Source organism: Chelonoidis abingdonii, chromosome 20, assembly GCF_003597395.2.
Source record: "Chelonoidis abingdonii isolate Lonesome George chromosome 20, CheloAbing_2.0, whole genome shotgun sequence".
In the NCBI taxonomy this organism is placed as follows: Eukaryota; Metazoa; Chordata; order Testudines; family Testudinidae; genus Chelonoidis; species Chelonoidis abingdonii.
Window position 1 is genome coordinate 5,988,130 of NC_133788.1, and position 24,635 is coordinate 6,012,764.

At 38.8% G+C, this 24,635-nt stretch overlaps 1 protein-coding gene across 6 annotated transcripts in view; it reads right to left on the bottom strand.

Annotated features, from left to right (window-relative positions):
- CUX1 (cut like homeobox 1) overlaps positions 1-24,635 on the bottom strand; it is a 441,436-nt gene that overhangs the window by 54,166 nt on the left and 362,635 nt on the right. For 2 of the 6 annotated variants that reach the window (XM_075074022.1, XM_075074024.1), the window contains 3 exons: positions 21,698-21,886; positions 16,130-16,394; positions 10,002-11,265 (listed from right to left, as the gene is read on the bottom strand). The exons of 1 other annotated variant lie outside the window; for it this stretch is intronic. In XM_075074022.1, the coding sequence (XP_074930123.1) occupies positions 10,548-11,265; positions 16,130-16,394; positions 21,698-21,886 (1,172 nt within the window). In that variant the 3' untranslated portion in view covers positions 10,002-10,547. Of the gene's footprint in view, positions 1-10,001; positions 11,266-16,129; positions 16,395-21,697; positions 21,887-24,635 lie in introns of those variants that run through there. 3 more of the 6 variants (XM_075074023.1, XM_075074025.1, XM_075074021.1) reach the window with 2 other exon arrangements.

Consider the following 24,635-nt stretch of genomic DNA (forward strand, 5'->3'; position numbering starts at 1 on the left):
TTTCAAAAGGCTGCCCATTATCATGGCAAGTAGTTATTGCACAAATGCAAAGAGTTAATTTCTTAATAAAAATGAAAAGGGACATGAGGGAAACAATTTTAAAAAACAAAAGCACTCCCACTCCCAAACAAGTTAGTCTTAATTTACTTTGGATTTAACATCCAAATTCACACACTTGACATTCTTGGAGCATTTACAGAGAGTGGGACAGACACTGCCTGTTTTCTTAAAAGGAACAGCAAGAAACGGCTTTCAACACAGAAATGCATAGACTATTCTGATAGATAGAAATGAAAACCTTTCGCAGAAATTACCTAATAGTTTTAATGTAGGGCCTCTCCCCCGTCTAACTACACCAGAAGGAGAAAGTCACGGCATTGGGAAAATGTTATTTCTGAAAAATTAATCTGATGTTCTTAGTGGGATGTCCTTAAAAAAAAAAAAAAAAAAAAGGCAAAGTGCAAGTTTGCTTCCAATCCACAAAGGAGGTGATGCGCCATGCAACAATCGCAGCTCCTTACATCTTTGCCTTCTGTAAGGCTCTTTGTGCTGGTTCAGCGCTTACTGATGGCCCTTGATCTCGTCCCCCAAGCAGACACATCCCTCCCTCATACAAACAGGGCTCTTTCTAAAGCAACATTTCTCTTGTTGCTTAAGCACCTCTCTCTCAAACTGTTACCTACCCACAGAATGCTTGTCTTAATGTGTTTCTATGTTGCAAGGAAACCAAACAACTCCAGCAGAGATACAAATTTACAACTAGTATTTTCATATTTCAAACCAGGAAGAGTTGTTAATGCACAAGATTGTTTTAACCAACTTTATATGTAAGAAAAAATAGTTATGGATGCAGAAATTAAAACATATGCCAACAAAGACGAACATCATAGGAAACCAGTCTCTCTTGTTTTAAAGTAATACTCTTGAGCAGATTGCAATGTACCTTGACAAAGGGATATTGCATCTTCATGAAATCTTAACAGAGGCTCTAGGAGGCTTAGGGTATTTTTTGTCTCTCTTTATATTGGAGTCTCTTCCCTCACTACTGAGTCTTTTAAATCTCAATACTAAATAGTTTTTAATATTTAAATACAAATATTTAGTAGACATTTACACAGAGTCCTTTAAGTGGATTGCTCCAGAAAACACAACATATTGATATGGGTATTAATCAGTCAAATACATGCCAACCCATCCAATTCCCAGAGCAGGCCAATTCTTCTAAACAGAACGGAATAGAATGAGTTTGGACCATCTATGTCTGTTTAAGCAATAAGAAGTGATATGTATATTTCTGTTGTGTTTATATAAAAATCTCTGAAAGGCATTTTAAAGTAATCTCACTATAAATAGGAAAGACCAGAATTTTGTTTTGTTCTAATAATGAACTTTATATAATTAGACATATGTTGCTGTGTAAAGAGTGAGTTTTAGAAATAAACAAGTGCTAGTACAAACTGAGGAGGTAGGAGTGTGATGTAGAGGAAAAAAAAACCCTATTCTTCACAAGTCCCAGTTAGACTGGAATGACCTTATGATGTATCACCATTTGAAGAGGAAATGGCTCAGGAAGTTGAAATGAACACATAAGTGCTTATTTTAAAGTTATGTAAGAACATGGTGAAAGTTAGCCACAGCTGGAGATCACATGGGTGCTTGACCAATCAAGTTTTTTAAATGCTCACTGAGAGACCCATTAGTATGTTTTTTCAGAGATTGTTGTTATGAATGTAAGAGAGATTGTTGTACAATGGTGGACTATTTATTCCAAAATGTCATCATGCAAATATAACCAGTGTGAATATACTCTTCAGTCACCTGAATCCTCCTAGACTAAAGCTTACATTTGCCTACATTGGGTGTACAGTGTGTTAGCTCCTAAATATAAAACTAGAACTTCTATTGCACAAAGTTTTAAATGCACAGTAGTATTAAGTGCTCTTTATCAAAGGGATTAGTGGCCCTGGGCTACTGAAATGCACCTTGATTGGTCTTTTCTTCTGAAATAAAAAGTAGGCTCTTGTGTATGCTGAAATCTAGATCACTGTGCTTTAGATTATTCTCAATGAAGAGATGAGAAGATAAGGCACGTTATCTTTCTGATTACAGAAAGTTTGATAAATAGTACATTTTATGAAAGAAGTATAGGCTAAACGCTTCTAGGAAACTGTGTAATAATATTGCTTAAACTAAAAACATTTCAAAATAATCAAAAAACCTCCCCTCCCCATCGCTCGTGCCCCCCCCCCCCCAAGAACAAACAGGAAATCCGTGAACAACTTCATTCCCGAGGATGAAAAAACAATGGAAGCCTCTTATGGAGGGGAAAGTGGGGACAGACAAAAACCCCACCCAACAGCACAATATAGTTGTGTTGCTTATTCTTCACCTGCCCTCCTTTAAGCTAGTTTATCTAGAACACTTACTGTATATACTATACTAGCATTCAGAGGTAACTAGGTGCTTTGGAAACACTTTTTTTAAAGCTAATTCATTTACACACAAATAATACATTAAAATAATAGTAAGGGTCTAATGGAAACTAACAAAAACCGGAGAAATGCAGAGTGAACCCTGACTGAGTACCAATCTTATAACACATCTAGATATACTTTTCTTAGTTCCACATATGTAGGATTGGATTTATAAAGCCAGTTAAATGCTTAGTCTTCCAAAGTAAACAAAGTCCCCTGACAGGAACTCAGAATATGCAATTTCAGTTACATACACCTCAGAAGTAGACTTTTAAGCATGCTGGGGCACCAGAGATGAACTGCTGGTTTTGATTTGTCACTTGGTTTAATTTACTGAAAAATTCTTTCTTTTTTAAAACCTTTTTTAAAGGATGGAATCCTGCTCCCTTTAACTGACCATACTGTATGTAGGCATAGCAGCTCATATTGTACATGGAAGAGTGCTTAGTGCATGAGGTTCCTGATAGCCATATCAAAGCAAAACCTATTTGTACAGTTACAGAGCAAGTTGAGGATGTGATTTCATCCTGAGTTCTAAATTATCTAGCTTTTGTACATTTCAGCCAGACCCTTGAAATTATTTTTATGTATTCTAAATGTGAATTTTTCTCTTCATGTTAATTAAACCTGCATGTTCAAACGATCTGATCCCTCAGAAGCCTGCAGTCACTTTCTTGCAACATGGATTTTGCCTAGGACGTGGGAAACTGGCACTCTATGCATTAATATACATATTAGTATGTCAATAACATTTTTAAAACTGCCATCCACCCATGCCACAATGCATATAATTTACCGGATAGACTGTAGCAATTCCTTACTGAGCCACTAAGGCCTATATTGTAAATATACTACATATTTAGGAACTTTTCCAAACAGGAATAGTGTAAGTATACGTGTTTAAAACCTTTAAAAAATGCATATTATTGACCCGCACAGCTAGAAGGTGATAACACAATTAACACATTATTATTGTTACCAATAGAAAGATTGTGCTGTTACAAACATTACCACAAAATTACACAGTAACTATGCAAAGAACTCCTGTCACCACTACTTCAGGAAATTCCTGGGATTCTTCTCCACTTTCCATGGACCTTTGAGTGAGTACTTTACTTAGTAGTACAAATATCTCCAAAAACAAAATGAACAGCCATAGATATGCCTTTAATGGATGGATTGGGGGAAGTGGGGCAGCAGTTAGTATTTATGATAGTTTCCTAATATGACCATTTGTCATTTAACTCTTATATGGTCAGGGCTCACTTGACTATTTCAGTTTAATAGAGAAACTGAAGTGATACAGCAAAGTCGTCAGATTTAGTAATAGAAAGAATCTAGAAAGAGCTCTAGATTGTGCTCTTGGACACGCATGATTTCCACTGAAGTCAATGGGAGTTGCATGCTTGTATGATGGCAAAACTTGTCCTCTGGCATACATCTATCCAAAAATAAAAGATTAAATAATCCCAGTATAATTTTTAAGTAGATATTCTTCCTTCTACACATTTTTGTGCCTGAACATGCTCATGAATTGTGATGAATTGACAACCCTGGTGACTCAAGTCCATTTTTTATCCACACAACAGGTACAGCAGTGCACGCTTCCCCCTCTCTGTCAGCGTGCCTTTGGCCTGACATAGAAGGGGTGAGGAGGGTGTTTAGTCTCCACAGCCAATCAATTCCTGGCCTTTACAGAGGATGCTCATAAGGGTACCAATTAGTAAAAAATTGTGTGGTTAATTTTTGTGATGTGAACACTTCTCTATGAGGAACTGACTTGAGACCAAAAAATTCATGTCACTTGAGACCAAAAAATTCATATCACTATGCTAAAGAACAGCTCTATCAGGATGAAATTCATACCTGAGGACCATCACAAAACCAAAGCACCACTTCAGATATATTTTCAGGGCTTAACTGAGTTTTTAAGGACTGCAGGAGCCTATAGCTGACCCTCCCCAAAGAAGGGTCTTTTAATCACTGTACATTAATAGGATATGGCGTATTGCATTACACACAAAATTTAGCAGTTCAGATACTGGGGTGATAAAGGCCATAATAGTATCTGGATATATATGGTAACAATGGACTTATATTTTCTTAAAAATCTATTGTTACATATATTTAATACATTGTTTATTCAATATCTACTATATTAAAGTCACAAAAATGAATAGGGAAAGAAAATAAAATGATTTTTGATGAATAATACATACCAAACTCTCATATAGCGCTTTTCATCCATAGATCTCAAAGCACTTAACAAAAGAGGTCAGTATCACTACCCCCATTTTACTGATGGGGAAACTGAGGCAAAGAGAGGCAGTGACTTGGCCATGCTCACCCCAATGACAGAGCCAAGAATGGAACCCAGCTGTCCCACGCGAATGTTTATTTTCATTATTTAAAGTAATCTGGAGTTATATTTTAAGTTGCTTGGTACTTTTTGAACATCTTGTATTATACAGAATTTTTACAGGCTCTTTAATTTAAAACTGTTTGATTGTATGTATGATATGGAGGAAGACATGTTAGTGCTTGGCCAGAGGGACCACAGAATATGCCATGGAGACTGGAAGGCCTAGAATAATAGTAAATTAAACTAAATGCTGCGTTTTACACTTGTTATGTCTGTATAAGTTTAACTGTGGAAGATCAGATATAAGCAGCATGTCTTGGTAGGGGCTGAACTCACTGAAGTCAAAGGAAAGACATTCCATTGATTTCAGTGGACATAAGATCAGGCCTAAGACCAAATGACAGCTTTTCTTCCTCTCTCTCTATCTTTCTTACGATCTCCAGGAAATCCTCACAATTAGAACCTATGGAACTCAAGTATAGGGAGTGATTTTAAGACCCAGTATACATGGGCTGTAATATAAGCAAGAGAGATGATTTAAAGAATTCACTTGCTTGAAAGGAAAGCGAAGAAACAAAACAGATCCTCCATCTGCATGTCAAAAATCTTTATGAATATATTTATTTATTGCATTTACAATGAATCACTTTGCTACATAACACTGCTGATTTCTTAGCAACCCTGCTAAAGGCATTAGTCCATATTACTAATGACATTTCAGTTTAAATAAGGAAGTTGTTTTGGATTTAAGTGCAAAAATGCATCTGAAACCAATTACTTTTTTGGTATTTTTATAATTTAAATATGGTCAAAATGTTTTTCCATTTCTAAACTACCAAGTTCCTGCCAAGAGCAATTTTTTTCGTTTTACAGCAGAGTTCTAAAACCCTTGAAATTAGGGATTTTAAGATGGAAACTCTGACAGACCCTGGGCTGCAGCATTGCTAGTGGGGACTGCAATCTTTTTTATTATATTTATCACATTATTCTGTCAAGATTTTCCCCTAATTCTAATTTATTTAAATTAATCAGCATTATAATTTCACTTTGCGCGAACACTGAGATGACACACTTTCTCTCTAGATCGCTGTTTTCACTTCTAAAAGATTGCAAAATGGTAATATTTTAAAATAATGACTAGAGAATATTGCATAGAATTCTGTAGTGTTCATTAACCCCTTCACTGTAGCCTCCCCACATGAAGGTTATGTTAAAAATGAATACAAAAACCTCTTACCTAATGGGAAAGGCATGCGATTTTTACTTTGAGACATCTTATTCTAGTAAAGACCTTATTGTGAAACAGCTCGTGGACAGATGATATGGATAGAGCATACCAATGCAAGGCTCCTTAAGGAGTGACTCTACCCATAAAGTCTATTTATAAATTTTGCAGGAGTGCAAGCTAAACTACAATGATCAAGTTCTATGGCATTCAATAGCTACTTTAACAAAACCCTTTTTCTTCTGTTATCAGTAAGAAAAATCTTGTGATTCCACAGATAAAGAAAATTGTATTTATAAAAATGGAACAATTATAATCAACAGGCATACTTCATCCGCTCTCCATAAACACAATAATAAAAGAGACCATCACACTTCGTTAAATCTCAATATTGTTCTCTCCTTTTTGCACTACCCGTCCAGAGATAAAAATGACAGAATTTTACCTTCAGTATAAAAATATTTGTTAAAACAGCCTGGGGCCTATCCCTCCATTGCTTTAGACAAAGTCTGAACTATAAACAGAAACAAGGGTTTTTAAAAAAGGCTTTTAAAGAACATAAAAATGGAAACAGTCTACAGAAAACCTGTAATGCTAGAGACCTATATGTGCTTTTATCTATCTGGAAAAGTACTGAACAGCATGCCTTCAGCAAGTGCTCCATTTTCAGTCGTCTTAATTCTATAATATAACTGTGCATAGAGAACAGCCCCACATGTTGAACATGTGGCACCTTATACACCCTTTCACCTTTGTTACTCTCAACTAATCAACGACTGGAAAGCACTGAAGAGTCCAACTCTTTTTACATTACTTCTCCAGTAGCTCTTTATCAGGTAATGAAGACTAGGAGTGTAATACTAATTTCCCCAGCAACATTAATTTTAAACAACATACTTCATTACCATGAAGAAATATAGCTAAAAATCATTCACCACAGATGCAATTTAACCCTTTTTCAACCAGGGAGGTCTTGCCAATTTGGAAAACTAGTAAGGAAAAAATCTCCAAACAGGAGAGTAAGATAAGGTATCTGTCAAAGAACTGTAACGTGATTCCTAACTGGAAGCTTGGAGTCATCCCAATGGCATTCTAATAGTTTTACGTACTTTCTACCTATGATATTATGCATGAAATGACAAAAGGAACTAAAGCATTAATAAAGTGCCAAAATATAGGGAATACCAAGAGCATTTTATCTGACTAATTTTATAATAAATACTGATGACAGCCCTTGGCAGAATGGGGTGATTTATGAATTACGAGTGCTGTCTTCATTCAACAAAATTCTATGCATTGTAAGTGGTATAATGGAGTTTATAGTTCACTGTTAGTGTTATAAAGGAAACATCCTTTACAGGAGAGCTACAAATATGCTTTTAGAAAATTGACATAGCATTAACAAAAATAAGCAGACACTTTTGAGTGTTTGGCTCCTCTAATGTAAGTAGCAGAAACCTGAAAACTACAAAACGAAAGAACAAAAAGGATACTTTTGAAGGCACTTAAGTATTGCTTATCAAGAAGAGAGATTAACCCTTACTGCTGCATTTGAGTTCATCCTATTAATACAATTTTGCTTTCAGTGACAGCTCTCAGTAAGCATTATTGAATGCAATAAACAGACACGCTTATTCAAAAACAGGTCTGGGGACCTTAATTAAGCAAAATAATAAATAGGAAAAAAAACAAACAAAACAAAAAAAAACCCATAACCTACAAGGAAGCAAAATTTAACCACTTGACTGCATCAAGCACCCAGATATCAACCTGATAGAAACAGAGGGTGGCAACGCATGGCAAATATATTGTTCTAATGTAAACAAAGAAAACTGATTAAGTTAGAATGTAAGACAATATCTGGATTTGTCTAATTATAAGTTCTGTCTCTTGGGTGAACTGAAGATGTTTATATTTCATTGTTACCCATGTACAAATACATATATTTGAATGGGACACACATTCATAAATGGAGATGAGTTTTATAAACCAAATCAAAACATTTGCTTTTAAGGAGACACTGCGGTGAAAAGAAGATTTCGAATGGTAATGTTTTGATTTACCATGTCCTTCGCTGTAAGTTTTCTCAGCCAAACGTTATGTCTCTTTAAGTAGAAGTCACAGTGATTCTAGATAGTGCAATCACATGTTCCTAATTTTCTCTTCAGCTCACCACAGAAAGGGCTAGTTGTGGTCTCTGTTTATCAAATTTGAATCATGCACCACAAGCTAAGTCTCTGGTTATCCAAGCAGGTAATTTGAAACGACTGTGACAGTAAAAACAGGTAAATAAATCTCTGCCTTTCAGCCTCCTAGAGCCTTCTTTTCGTATTCATGAAAAGGCTAATAGTGTAGTGACGCTTAATTTGTGAAAACCTGAACTAAGTGCTGCTGTTGCACATTGAGACTGTAAATGAAATACATCACTTCTAAAACATCATGCAAGAAATGTGGGTTCACATCGTACAGTCAAAGTCCTACTAGTTAATTAATACAAGCACACTGAGGTGTAATATTGGGAGCATACCTTTAAAATTGGAACTCCTTTCCCCACCCTCCCAAAATCAAAAAAGTAATATTAATTAAACTTAAGAAGTAATGAATGCACCATTAAAGTGTCATCAAAAGATGCTGACCTAAGACAAAGGTTTCAATGATACACAATACGGTCAAAAAGTCTTCAATCAATAATATACAGTATGACAACTACATCTTGTAAATTATACCCAATACTGCCGGCAGTCTATCCCTCTAAAGAATATTTGCCCCCTTTCATCCCTTCCTAACAATCAGATAATAAAATACAGCACCTATAAATAAGCAAAAAAAAATATATATATATATACCGAAATCATCTATTGTTAGTTTTAAAGATATGGCAATAAAGGAGTCTAAATTAGCAAACTTGTAGAAGCCATAACTGATAAAACAGCTTATTGAAAAAAGGTGGCAGTAATGCACTCTATGTGTGCACAAGTACATAAGAAAATACACAGACGTATAAAATTGCACGCACACACTCACACACACACATCCTTCCACACACCTCTATGCTCACGCATATACATATAGACAACAGGAGGAGTTAGAGACAAGTCAGAATTTGATTTGTACTTTGATCAGTTTTATGCTGTGCATAAAATAATCTGAAGAGGCTAAATTTCCAAAGGGTGGAATAGTCTGGACTGGGATTCCAAAGCACGAGTATTTTGGTTTGGAGTTTGGGCTATTTACATCTTGGTCACAGCCCATCTGATACCTGCAATGTATTCTTTTTCTACAAAAAATAAACTTCCCACAAACTAAAACATTTAAATCAGTGCTTATGGTGGGAAGAGAGTCAGTGAAGGGCTACCTATTGTAGGATGAAATCTCTTCATCTGAGGCAGGCCCCAATTCCTTCTTAGTGGTGTGTGTTATCAGTTACACATGTAAATGAAACTAACTGATTTCAAGTTAGCTGAATGCTTCAGGCTGTAAAATATGTCCCCAGAGCTGCAGGCTGAAATGTTACTGGCCAACTTTTTTCATTTCTCTTTCTTAAACAAAAAGGTACTAGATATACTACAAGTCAATGAAATGATCAAGTACATGCTATTCTAAGTTCTCTCTTAAACCTCCTGGATATGAGGTCTGATCAGCGTGCTCTGTGGTTAGAGGTTAAAAAGCAGATTATAAAATACCTAGATTCAGATTTTTTTTGTCCTGATTTGGCCTAAAATGGAGTGTATTAAACAAATTCTGGTCTGCAAAAGACCAGAATCAGTTAAAGCTATGAAACAATGTGCACTACATGTCAATATTCTATTTCACTTACAAGAAAACACTAAGTCAGCTACCACAAATTAAGATATTTTCCTGATGTGACTTTTTTTGTTTTGTTAAAAAATATGTTGAGTACGTGTTTTTTTTTAATTCAAAGTTTCAAACAACACAATTCTTTTCTTTTCTTGAAAATATTTAGGAATCCAAACTAGTGTGTTTAGAGTCGGTTGACTGTGCAATCTCTTAGTGGCAACTGAACAGCTACAAAAAACTTTATTTTTCCTTTTTGAAAAATCTCCCCTTTTTTCCTGGTTTAAGAAGATAATAGTGTATTATCGCTCCGTAGCCATTAGATGGCAGATAAAAAGCCCCCTTTAAATATGTGGGTTTGATTTTTTTTTGTGTTTTTGTTTTTTTAAAGCCCACACCAAAGAGGAGGGCACAAGGCAAAGCTGTATGAGTTATTCCAGAAATTGTGGAAATCACTTAGGGCATTAATAAAAACACTTCAGGGTACAAAAAAGCTTGACCACACATTTCAGTTTTCTTCCTTGAAAACACAAACATAAATTGGGCTTAACGCTCCTTTTGTTTTCTATATGCACCTTGGCCTATGGCGTTTTTGCCCTGTGGCCTGCAGGGCGGTAAGTGCGCAACACAATAAAACCAGTAGAAGTCCAGTTTAACTTTCCCAGCTCTCTAGAGTTGGGTGAGTTTAATCTCAAAACTCCCATTCAACGGGCTCTTCTCGACTAGCGGCCTTCTCTAAACGGTGTATTATGTTGTTCAAGTTTGCTGCTTTCTTTTTCCTCAAGGTGTTGTCCCGCGTGTTCTTGGAGCTTGCTGCCTCGGAAAAGCTGAATAAACTCTGAATAGAGTTGGCTTTCTGTGAACCTGCAGCCAATGTGGAACTTGTACTTGGCACACTCAACATTTTCTCTGAACTTTCTTTTGACTTGAAGGAGCTCTCCCCTGTAAGGACTGAGGTGGAGGCAGCTGAGGTAGAGGCATCCTCTTCTGTAGCAGAGTTTGGCATTGTCTCCAGAGTTTCTCCTGAACTTTGAGACCCTGGTGGAGAACTCTGACGTGGTGCTTTGAGCCTACCCTCATCATCAGTATCCTCCAGGCTCTCCATTCCCAAATGGAATGACTCTGTTTTCTCTGATGATCTGGCATCTTGTGGTACCTCTTCCCCCGCTTCAAAAGCTGACTCTGCTTGCCCTCCCTGAGACTTTGTGGTTGCATTGCTGTATTCGTCCGCCTCCAGACCACTTTGTTTTCCTTCAGGTGGGCCTTCTGTGTCCACACCATCACAACTGTCTCCCTCAGAGCTGTGAACTGCCCTGCTGCTTCTGGCTGAAGGAGAGTCACTTGATCCAGCCTGGCTCTGGCTTCCTGCTTGGATTTCTTCAATGAACAGCTCTCGACGGATGCGAGATCTAGAAGACATGGTAACAGAACAATAAGTTTGGTGCTAGTCATTCATAATCATAGACTACAGTAATATATAATGTATGTTTTCTCAAGGAACTGACAAAAAAAATGAAAACATATTCACAACAAGCTTTTTCCTTGGCCTGTAGACAGAAGTGCCAAATCTGAATCCTTAGAAGTGTTTATATATTCAAAGGATGAGCTGAAGAAACACATGAAAGAACATGAAATGCAGTCAAGGCTTTTCTTTAATACTTTACTATGATACGTCATATACCTGCTTTTAAACAGCACTTTGTTTAGGCCCAACCTACAAAGTCCATATCCATATAGAAACTCTCCCAAAGTGCAGCAGGAAGAGAAAGGGGATGTCTGGATTTGCACCCCATTTTTACTTTGGGTAATACTCACAATGTGCCAAAATTTAAGAGATTTAAAGAGAAGTCATCCAATAAAAGATATTACCTCACTCACTTTGTCTCTCTAATATCCTGGAACCAACATGACTACAACAACACTGCATATATAATTGTTGTAAATCTGATTCCTTCTGACTGTTCAGTTCAATAATGCAAACAGTGTAAATTTAATTTTCGTGCAGATAACAGAATTGTTCTAGAAGGACAGAGTGTTACATCATAAATAGACCTTCTAGTTTAATTAAAACAATACTTGTTGCTTTAGGAGAACTTCAATCCAAGTTACACACATACTGACATTTACAATTTTTGCAGGATCGTACATGGATTATAAAGGGGGATCAAGAGAAAAGGTCCTAAAGATCTCCCATTCTCAAGAATCTCACTTCTGAAAGCATGAAGTTTCAGAGAGTGCCTGAAGAACCTACAGATTCCTCTCTGCTCCGAGGGCATAGGAATTCAGAAGGGATTTTTTTAATATATAGTTAAGAGGGGAAACAAAAACACCAACAACATTCTGATTTCTGCTCCTACAAATTAGCCATGACTTGCCCACAATTTAACAAAAAACAGAAAAAATAATTATTACAAACAGGAAACCCTGATCAAAAATAAGAATATAATTCTGAATCAACTTTAGGGCAGTGCAGCTTTCTGACTGGTTTTCAGTCTATGAGCCTAGTGTGACTTCTGCCTTATTTTTTGTTTATAAATTTAATTTCAGAACATTAATAACCACATGACAGGCAGTGCACTCCTAGGAAATTAATGCACTCCACATATGGGTAAAAGTCACCGAATGGTCAACTGTGCTTCCTACAACATGAAGTGTGTAAAAATCACCCAGCAAGGTACATGTCATTTTATTTGAGCTTCCCATAAGGAGTTTCCCAATGTCCTGGATCTCACAGGGAAATGAAATGATGTGTGGCCTGGGGTTTTACTTAGCCTTGATAACTAAATCAATTATATAATCGTAATTCAACTGTGATTAATAGAATTGTTTATGACCTCTGTGCATTCTACTGCAAGATATGCCCCATGTTCCTAGATAACAAGAAGAACGAAGCTCAGCACAGGAATAGTGTACACTCAGTAACAATTTAGAGAAAACTTCATCAAAAAGAAAAACACCACTGGTTTTAATGAAGAAGTGCTGCCTTGTCTTTCAAGTCATAGATGAAAAACCCTTTTCATGTTTGCGGCAAGTTTTCATTAGAACCTTAAACTTCTTGCAGGAACTAATGTATACTGGGAAGAACATAGACTAGCAACAGAACACTGCTGGAACGTCTGCTTTGTGTCTGAAGCTAATGACATTATTGACTTGCTTCAGAGACAGTAGAGTGCTTCGGCAGTAATTGCTGACATGGCTTTTCTCAGGGATTACCAGTCTATAAATGTCCCTCGGAGAATAATATTCACCAGACCGGGGACCATAGGTAGTAATATTAATTTGCTATTAACATTACTTCCATGCATTTTGTGTTTATTACTAGGCTTTATTTACTTCTTATAAATCTACCTTTACAGGCATTGACCCAAAGCACACTGCTCCTGACGTGCTCACAGAGTCAGGAGAAGGAAACGGAGAACTTTGTGTCTGCCCACCTAAGAAATATGTCATTTAAAATACCACAGTTCCACTTAAGATAGTGAATCACAGCAGGCTCACTGAATATTTGGCCACAGTTCTATTTAGTATGGGCTTGACTGATGGATGTGCAAATCCCTGGAATTGATCCCCAACACACTAGGTCTGGAAGTCAATCAAGCATAACATTAACTAGGAGACAAAGTCTGTACAATAAACAGGAACTGGTGGCAGCAGCTAGGAAATTCTGGACAGAAAGTGCCTATCAGTGGAAAATGAAGACCACTACAATCACACCCAGTGACATTCTTCAGTGTTATTCAAAATATGAGGCTATCCTAGGGACTATGCTGGAGTTCACTGTACATGTCTTTGCACAATTTCCAGTATCATAAATAGACACTTAATATAGTGATGTTTCCTGGAACTTTTATAAATTAAGTTGAATGGAGTTTAATAATGTAATAGCACTGGACTGAGATTCAAGAGAACAAAGTTTAATTCTTACCTCTACCACAGGCTCTCTAAGTGATCTTGAACAAGTCACTTAATCTCTGTGCCTCAACTTCACATGTGTAAATGGGGTTAATACTACTTCCTTTCTTTCACCCTTTGTCTGTCCCACTATTTAGAATGTAAGTCATTTGAGGCAGGGACCATCTCTTAACATGTATTTGTTACAGCTTCTAACACAATGGGGTCCCAATTTCAAAAGGGGCCTCTGGGAGCTTATGTAATGCAAATAAATACAGTCAGATGTATATTATTCTTATGTACGTGCTGAATCTTGAGTTCTGGAAACAAACAGAAAAGTTTAGATGTGTTTGTGGATACAATGAAATCTTTTCTGAATATTTATATTTCAAAGTGAAATTCTCTCTCTCAGGTATTTCCATAGTGCCTCTTGCAGTGACATACATGTGCCAACACACATTCTTTACACAAAGATGGCTGTGGTGGCATACTCTAATGCAGCAACAGTTTGTGGAATGTATGGCATAAGCCATACACCTGATGGATAAGCACTGCAGTAACAAGATTCCTGAGACCCCGAATCCATGACAGCAAGACATTAAGTAAAAGGTATCAAATTAAAGAGGAACAGTACACTAAGGTTTGTAAATGGGACAGACAGCAGTTGTATGGAAGATTTAAAACCCACAATGCAAGCTAAATTTGAAAATGGGCACTTGACGCCTTTAAAATACAACAAACACGCCACATTCTTATCTTTCAAGATTCCTTATAATTAGAAAGGGAAACTTCTGCAGTTCCATGAATTCATTTCTTGTACCACCTTATATATATTAATAAATAATAAAAATAATAAAGATACCTAACATTCACAAAACTCCTTTCTGCTGAGGCTTTAAAAACATTTCATAGACATTATTTCAAGTTCACAAAACCCTTGTTAATATTCTTGTTTTTCAGACGGTGAAAATAAGGCATCGAGTAGTAGTAGTCCACGGCTTGATTTTCAGAGGTGCTGAGCACTCAAAAAAATCCCACTGACTTCAGTCAGGCCATAAATGACTTGCTCATGGTCACAAAACAAAACCCGAACTCTTGATTCCATGTCGTGTTCCAACCATTAGATTAGGTTGCTGCCTCGCTTGTACATATTTTACGTTGTCTGTAACTGCAGGACTATTCTGAATTCATGTATAGTGTGGTGTGGCTAAATGTGCTGATCGATCATGACTTGTCGTGCTTTCTCACAATGTGCCTAACAGAAGACCTCATGATAATGAGGAAGATAACACATGTCACCAGTGTACTCTCATTCATCTGTGTAAGTGAGAACAGCACATTGCTATTGCTTAGCTCAGTCATTAACAAGGAGTCTTTTTTTGTGTCCACAGTGGCCTCGGAAGCAGCAGAGAGGAGAGCTCAGAGGGAGAAATCTTTTAAAATGTGAATTGTTTGTTAAGGTTTTTTAAACTGTCCTATGATAATCAGGGAGCCTTGGTTCAAAAAGCAAGGGACTGAGGCTTGTATGTTTTCTTCTACCTCTCAAATTATAACTGTTATAATGATCAGTGCCAATTTCTGGGACAAAAGTGTGTTAAGATGATGAGGATTCCTGATCAATTCCTTTCAGACAAAATCTGAGTGTGTTTATCCAACTCCTACTTCTCAGTGGTCAAGCTGGTCAAGCACTGGGTCTTCAGTAGTCAGAAACTACTCAATGCACCCAATTGTGGTTCTTTTTAAAAGGGAACAAGGGATTAAACTGAGACTCTAATCTCATTTCATTTCAGGATGAATCATAGAATCAAGGATTTATCATAATAGTGTAATAAATTTGCAGCCACCTCAGCCATCATGGTTGTCACTAGGCTGCACACCATGACTATTTGGAACTTCATGATGACAGAACACATTCTCCTGGTCCCAAATCACAGGTCTCTATATCTTGAGCTAAAGGAAAATCTCCTTTAATTTTCAGCACTGTAGGACCTATGTCAAAAGAATAGTTCTGATTCCATCCAATAGAAGGCAGTAGTGTACACACTATCTGGTAGACTACAATATGAATTATAAATATCCTACAACAGTGACCCCTGACAGTTTAAAGTCCCACTCTGACATATCAAATCAAAATGCAGAATTTCTCACAGACAAGAAAGACATATGTAAGTCAATATGTGGGTATTTTTGTTTCCCAGGAATTATTTTAAAACTGGCATATACTGTTTGCACCATCATTATTACTCTAAACTCCTTGCTAACGAGACAGTCCCTTCTGTATCACTGCCCAACACTAGTTAAGACAGATAGAAATTAACAGCCTTTTAGGGCTAGAGTATATATTGTGCTCATTGAAGATGCTGTGTGGGACATGTACTGTACCTGTAATTGTGGAACCAATTGATCACTGTGCTGGTTTTCAAGTTGAGCTGTGTAGCGAGTTCCTCAATGGTTTTTGGCGAGGGGTATGGCTTTTGCTGATATGCTCGTTTTAGAGCCTCTTTCTCTTCTGGTGCCAACACTACTCGTGGTTTCTTTAGCTGATGCTGTGGCTGTGGGCTGGCTCCCTGGCTATAGTCTATTCCAACTGAAGAGGGCTCACAAGGTTGACTGTCACTAACTGAGCTGTGCCGTCGTTTCATGTAGGCTGAAAGAGAAACACAGAACCATGCAAATATAAAATCACCAAATACAAGAACTGCAGAGTAAATGCAAAGATCCCAAATTGCGAGCTTGGAGGGATGCATGCTGGGAAGGACAGAGCAGGAAGGAGCAGGAAATGAACTCTGGCATGGATCCGAATGAGACCACAAGAGAAGGCAGAGGTGGTAGGGAAGAGAGCACAAACTGACCACAAACCTTTCTAAGTTTTCCACCCCATTGGTGAATATGTGAGACAAATAATGGACATAAGTTAATCATAGAATCATAGAATATCAGGGTTGGAAGGGACCTCAGGAGGTATCTAGTCCAACCCCCTGCTCAAAGCAGGACCAATTTCCAACTAAATCATCCCAGCCAGGGCTTTGTCAAGCCTGACCTTAAAAACCTGTAAGGAAGGAGATTCTACTATCTCCCTAGGTAACCCATTCCAGTGCTTCACCACCCTCCTAGTGAAAAAGTTTTTCCTAATATCCAACCTAAACCTCCCCAATGCAACTTGAGACCATTACTCCTTGTTCTGTCATTGGGTATCACTGAGAACAGTCTAGATCCATCCTCTTTGGAACCCCCTTTCAGGTAGTTGAAAGCAGCTATCAGGTGTGGTGCATAGTTCTAATGTTACTCAACAAAAGTCTGAGTATTTTATGAGTATGACATTTTCACATATACATTCTGTTAGGACAGTTATGCTGCATTGGAACTGAAATGTTCTGTCTTTCTTGGTATTTAAAGCTTCCTACTGGATTAAATTTAAACTACAGTAGTTGATAAAAGCTGAAATCACAAACATGTTCCAACACAAGATGGCGCTTGGAGCCTGTGGAATCCTGACAATTTTGCCTCAGCCCTAAGGAATATTTCAGAGGTTTGCTGCTTATTCCTACAGATCTTGTCTTAGATGCATACACTGGAGACAAGTTATAAAAAAGAAAAACAAACTACAGCTCCTTCCTTTAAGCAAGATTCTTTTACAATACGATTTGATGGTACTCCTGCTGTGTGCAGGTAGCTCAGTTAGGTCAGTGATGGGAATCTGAGCAATTCCATTAGGTGCCTTCATCCTCACGGGGAGAGGGGTGGTGGTGAACCATCCTGTTAAGTTCACTGAGGAAAGAGATTTGCTAATGATGTCATTGCCTTGATTGATTTGCACTGGGTGGAGGGAGATGGGATTAGAGTCATGCAAGAGCATTGTCGAGGAGGCCTTTCCCTCGCAGTGAGAAAACAGCACTTCCAGATGACCTTGATCAATACAATGTGGCAATGGCCAGATAAATACCTTTTAAATATATATATATATAAATCTTTCAGAGCATAGACTCACGCCATAGAGATCTGGAAGCTTGTGAAGTGGGTCACCTAAGCCAGCAACGAAGTCTTTCATGAAATGCATTTCTTTACCACAGGTTTTATCTTTAGGAATAGGATGCATAGATGATAAAAAAAAAGAAAAGAAAAAAAGACAGGCCACCTTGAGCTACAACTCAAGTTTTCTAAGTACAGAGCTCATCCTCCTTACAGTACCAGGGAGCTGCTTTAACAGAGTACCCTTTTCCTCTGCAGGACTGCCTGGGCATTTAGTGTCCAGGTCTGCTTTGTCATTTCACTCTCTGTACTGGTGGTGGATCTACTGGGACTGTTACACAGTCACAGGAGTATGAAAGTGAATGTTGAACATACTGTTTAACCTTCCTGGGTACCTGAACTGCCTACATTTTTTCCTGAATATGAGGACTTGCCTGTTGGATTGCTTACTGTGAAAGGTTGCTGGTATGGAGCAGAGTGTAAGAAGCTCCATCCTGCACCCATTTAAGAAAGTTATATGCAATGTAGTTGCAACTATGTCAGTCCTAGGATATTAGAGAGAGGAGGTGGGGGAGGGAATATCTTTTACTGGACCAACTTCTGTTGGTGAGTGAGACAAGCTTTTAAGCCACACAAAGCTCTTCTTCAGGACCTGAGGCTGGCTCAGAAGCTTGTCTCGCTCACCAACAGACGTTGATCCAATAAAAGATATTACCTCACCCACATTGTTTATATAAGAAAGTTTTAAAGGTTGTTCCAATCAACCAAAGCTATATAGGATGTGTCAACCAGTGGGGAAAATGGGAAGCACTTAGTGGTAAACAACATATGGGGCCCTACCTCTGCAGCCCCTGAGGTGGAGCTAAATGCTTCAACTTGTAATGCTGGCAATTAATATGAAGAAAATGATATTATCTTACATTTATAAAAGGTCTTTGGAGTCTTTTCAGATTGAAGTGTTTCACAAACTTCTACTGATATACAAACTAGACACAGGGTTCCCTTTATTCACCGCTGTGACAGCCAAAACAAGGGTGAAGAATGGTATCTGCTCATTAGAACACTGCAACATTACACAGAAATTTAGGAGACGACATGAAGGAGAAGAGCACATCTAAATAAAAATGTAAAAAATGTGTGCTATATCCAACTGAAGCTGCCAGAATTTGGTCAGGTCACTGGGCTTAACACCCTCCTCTTATGCAAAAAGATCTTTAATGAGTGGTCAGATTCTCTTATCTCACAACCAAAAGATGGCACCTCCAGCAACACAGAGTTTTCAGACTTCTTTCTGGGACAACAGCTCAGGCCAAACTCAAGAGGATGAACACCACTTCCTGGAGAACTAGAATTTCCTGGGAGGTGTTCCATCCAAGTGCAGACCTGCCCTCACTCTCAATGCTGTCACTATGAAGCAACAACTGCTAAGTCTGTATCTTTCATGAGACTAGAATAAAGGAAAAATGATGACTTACAGGGAGCCCCACTGCAAAAAACCCACAACATCCACTAGTTGGTATTTTTTCATCCAGAACAGGTTATCAGACCATCGGTCCACTGGTTCAAGATCACATATTATGGCATCTGTCAGTGTGCTAAACCAGATAACTAGCTATGAGCTCTGCATGAAGCACTCTAGATGCTTTAAAGATGATTTGCAAATATTATTTTAAACAATCTTAACTCTAAGTGTATGTGGTGAATATACACAAGGTCAGGGGAGATTTCAGCACATTTTCAAATAAGGAGAGACTCAACTCAAAAGGCAAGTTACAAACATCCCTGAGTTTTGGAGAAGTTTGGTTTTGGATATAGTTTTGAATTTATCCATTAACCACTACTTCATAATGACCAAACTCACTTCCTAAATCCAGTCCATGGGAAGGTTGGACCTGGATCCTTGGTGTTGGGCCTAGTTCTATTTCAGGATTTTACCACCTTTTTCATTGCTGTCGTTGTAGCCCCAGCATTACCATGTTCCCTTGGTGAGTCTTCCCAGCATGCATTCAGCTGGAAACGGCATGCCCACCACTAGAGCCTGCCTAGTGGGGTAAAACAGAGCCCTTTTTAAATAGAATTCTTATCCTACCTGGTACTGAACAAGTTTATTAAAAATGAAATGATGGGGAAATATAGAGAATTAACATTTCTCCTGTCAGGAGGCTTCAGCCCTATTCACTGTGGAGTGCAATGTTTCCAGTAGCATGCACAGTGGTGTGCCATATGCTGCAGAAGCTAATTATTCAAAGTAAGGAAAGTGGGGGGAAGGAGTCTGATCTTGGTGGGTCTGAAGACTCTCCTAAAAGTTGATTTTACATATGTTATAAGTCTGCTGAACTGTTTATATAGGGCTTTCATAGCATAAGTTTCAAACTGACGGCGGTGGGGGAGAGATATGCTCATCTCACGTTTATCATAACTATCAATTTATTCCTATGATAAAATGTGGGAGAAGAATAATTGGTTGTAATGTTTCATTGGCAACAGAAACCATTGCAACGTTCTTTCATTGACACTATCTGAATGGAAATTTACATTGCTGATGTGGCTCCAGGGTAATTTAAATGGTTGAACAACAGGACCCTTAGCTGCAAGAGAGAACTCTGGAGCGAATACAGGGCTGAATTCACTTCCAGTGCTCTGCTACCAGGACAGCACTTACACAGTTCAGGAGCTTAGCTGAGGCCCTCAAACAATTTACAGCCTTATCTTTATTCAGGCACAGTTTCCTTTCCTACAGCATATGTATTACGTCAGACTTTGATAAAAATCCAGTTTAGAAACTCTTTTCCAAAGAAGGCTGTCAATGTTACTTTTTAATTATTTTTTATTTGGTTTTATTCAATGTTGTACAGGATAATCTCTTAGGAATGTTACAAATCTTGCTATTTGGCCCATTTATTTTCGCTCTGTTTCTAATGCAGCAGAAACCATCTCAGCTCCCTTTAGTTTACAGTGCTAAGTGGGAAACCTGAGAGGATTCTGCTCCCAGTGGAAGACCTCATGCAATTTCTGATGAGATATTGCATTGTGCTGTACTACCAGAAGTTACTGTAGCAGGGATTTGTTTCTCTTACTCACTTTCAACAGGAGACTACTAGCTCTCCTACAAGCCCCCTTAACTGCAATTTTCAGTATAACCACAAAATTTCTTCATGACATGTTAGTGTTACTGTGAAATCAGTCAACAGTAGCACGTTGATGCAAAGATGCACTATCTTCATCCAGGATAACTAGCTGGAATGTACACAATTCTGCCCTCAGCTAACTGCTGCTAGAAGTCAGCATCTGGAACTTCTGTGTTGTAGAATCATGTGATGGTACTAAAAGGTGGCTGTTTTTGTAATTGCTATTTCTCAGCAATGGATTCAAAATAAAGAGAAGGATCTGAAATCCACAGGACACGTTCCATAATAAAATTGTATATAACAATTTAGAGACATAATAGATAAATGTTTTTGATCTAAGCAGATGAGGGGAGCCAGAATCACAAAGGATACTAAATTAAATGATACAAATGCACCTCATAGAATCATTTTAAATCACTACATTCATCTTTCCTCCTAGTGATCACCAGTGTTAGAACAGCAAGAAGTTCCCTTAGGAATCACTGCTTACTCCCTCCATCCCAACATCTGAGACTGGTTGTGGTCCTAGTAATGAATATCCTGAGCCAGTTGTCATTTTCACGTTTCTCATTTGGTAAGACAAGTTATCACTGATGCAGTAGGGCAGCAGTAATTAATTCTATAGTGAATCTAGCAATGGCTTCCTGACACTGAGCATTCAGGGTGTTTTTTACAAAAAAAGAAAGAGCAAAGCTAGCATCAAGTTCGGCAAACAGAAAGATGCTGTGAAGCCCCTTCCATATCCTTCAATAATGCTGGATCAATATAACCTATATAACACTCACGGATAGTTTAAAAAAGGGTCCCATTTGAAATAATAAAAAATATGCATCAGCAATCTGCTACAAATTACCTTTTTTCTCCATTCGCTTCATATCCATCAATTTCTCCACGTTGTTGGGATCATTTAGCCACAGCTGCATGCGGACAAAGGGCTCCCGCCCCTTCAAACTCAATTTGTGCCAGGGCTTTGGGCGAGCCAGGAGGTCTGAGACTGAGCCTTGCGTTAGCCCTAGGATTGTCTCCCCAAACAAACGCTGACCTAATAAGAAATCAAAACTGAAATGTATTCATTCAGCTAAGTGGCAAATCTAAACTAAAAAGAAGAAAACAATGCAAAAGAAAGGCTAGAAGGTGGAAGGGGACCAAATTCTTTGAAGGAATAGCAGAGCTCTGGTATATATAATCACTGTCAATTATTCTTACTTCACACTTGCCTGAAAACCCAACAGAAATAAAAGGAAGAATAATAGCTCTTCCCCCATTCAAGCTGGAGATTACTTAGTTTTAGTTTAGTTGTCGGGGTCTGATTCTGGCAAGCAGAGGAGCTCAATACCTTTTGGGATCAGGACCTTATAATGGACATAATGTGCAAAAGTAAAAAGTAATAAGATTTTAAAAAGTAAATCAAGCTTTTAACTAAGCAGTCAACTCCAGCAAGACAACTACAGCTACTTAGGTTTTATGAGGGAAGGTCCTATAACTGCTTCCTTCCATTAAGATAATACAGACAATTCCATCAGTGAAACCAATGCTAATACTGTACACCTCTCCTGTTCAGTAACATTCATGCTAGTGTCTTCACAGACACATGCAAATACTTTCCATTTTATATTGTTTGTACTACTATTGTAAATGTGCTTTAGCAATTGCAGGTAGGCACCATTTACAAAATGTAGTAAAAGTGTATTTTTGTAACTTTTATGTAGTACTTGCTCTCAAGAATTCTGTACTTAAGCCCTGTTTCAAATGCTATGCTCTAGCATGGTAGCAATTTGTATGTATTTTGGACATACATACTTTGAATGTACACAGTTATTGTTTTCATTTACATGTTTAAGATTTAACTTTGCAGTAACTACAGAAAATGTCCACCGCACTTGAAACCAGGCCAGACAGTTTGTTTTCTAACAACCTTCACTTAATGCTTTTCTTGAGCAAAACTGTCCTGATATGCAATCACTTTTGCTACAAAAGAGAAGCCTGCAGTCATCTGAGTCAAACCCTGATTTTTGATAGTATTTTAATTACTGTATATTGTAAAGTAATCTGAAAAGCTTTTTACCTGCTAAGACTTGGCCTCAGGGTCCTGTGTCTGCCCCCCAACAAAGTATTTTCCTTCACTTGCTCTAGGTGTAAGGGATGTTAGCCAGTGGTAGTCTTGGCCCATATGACCTAAGCCCTTGGAAAATTTCACACTGGCTCCCTTTTTTAGTTTCCTGATTTATTGGGACAGCGGAGGGGTGTGTGTGGACTCCTGAGGTATATGTGTGTGCGTGTGTGGCAGGGACTCCTGATGCATCCAAATAAATCCTTGCCCATCTGCTCCTTCAACAGAAGCTTGAGGGAGTTGTAATAAGGGGCAGTCAGAGGAGGGGGTGGTCATGGGTATATAAAGCTGGGACAGGGTTGCCAGGCATCTGGTTTTTGCACAATCAAAAGTGGACACTGGCAGCTCTGGTCAGCCCTTAAAAGTCCAGTCAGTGGTGCAGCGGGAGCCCAGGGCTAAGGCAGGCTCCCTACCTGACCTATCTCCGCATTGCCCCCAGAAGCAGCCACCGGATCCCTGCAACCCCTAGGAGCTGGGTCAGCCAGGGACAGGGAGGCTCCATGTGTTGCCCTGTCCCCCAGTGCCAGCTCCACAGCTCCCATTGGCAGAAACCACGACCAATAGAGCTGCAGGGGGTGGCACCTGTGGGTGTGAAGGCAGCGTGCACTGCGCACTGCGCAGAGCCATCTGGCTCCCATGTGCCTAGAGACGTCAGGGACTTGGTGACTGCTTCCTCGGAGCCGTGGTAAGAGCTGCTGGGATCCCGTACCCTCTCCCACACCTCTAATCCCCTGCCCCAGACTGGAGTCCCTTCCCACACTCCAAATCCCTCATTCTCAGCCCCATCCCAGAGCCCACTCCCCCAGCCAGAGCCCTCAACCCTCTGCACCCCAACCTCCTGCCCCATCCCATCCCCCCTCCTGCACCCCAAACCCCTCATCCCCAGCCCTGAGCCCACACCCCCTTCTGCACTCTGAACCTCTCGGCCCCAGCCCAGAGCCCTCTCCTGCACCCCAAACCCCTTATCCTTGGGCATCCCCCAGAGCCTGCACCCCCAGCCCACAGCCTATACCCCTCTCGTACTGCAACCCCATTCCCCAGCCCGGTGAAAGTGAGTGAGTGTGGGAAAGAGTGAGCAATGGAGGGAGGGGGGATGGAGTGAGCAGGGGCGGGGCTGCAGTGAAGGGGCGGGGCAGGCCTGTTCGGTTTTGTGCGATTAGAAAGTTGGCAACTCTAAACTGGGGAGGGAGAACTCTGTGTGCATGTTACTTTGTGTGGAGCCCAATATTACCTAAAGCTGTCCCTCTTCTTGGCTATTACTGTGGAAATACAGAACCCTAAACTCATATTTTGGCAAGTAAAAGTAGTGATTTTCAACTACACTGTTTTAAAATACATTCATTTTTCATTTTGTACCTGTCCATGTACGGGTAAACCCTGATTACCTGAAATTCTGAAATATCAGAGTAAATGCCAGTTTTGGTTCATCTGCATTCCAGAGTATATCTGTACCCTGGTACTGAGTGGGGATATTTTGAAATAAACCCTCTATTTATCTTTAAAACTGCCAATTAGTTGAAACTTCCAGAATGAGTATTAGCACTGTAACCTATTTACAGCAGTTCCTCTTTAAATCTTCTCAATTGTCTTTGTAACTAAACAACATTCCCTTAGTATTCCCAGCAATCTTTAAGTATGCCCAATATTATGTATGAAAAGTTAGGGGATACTGCAAATATCA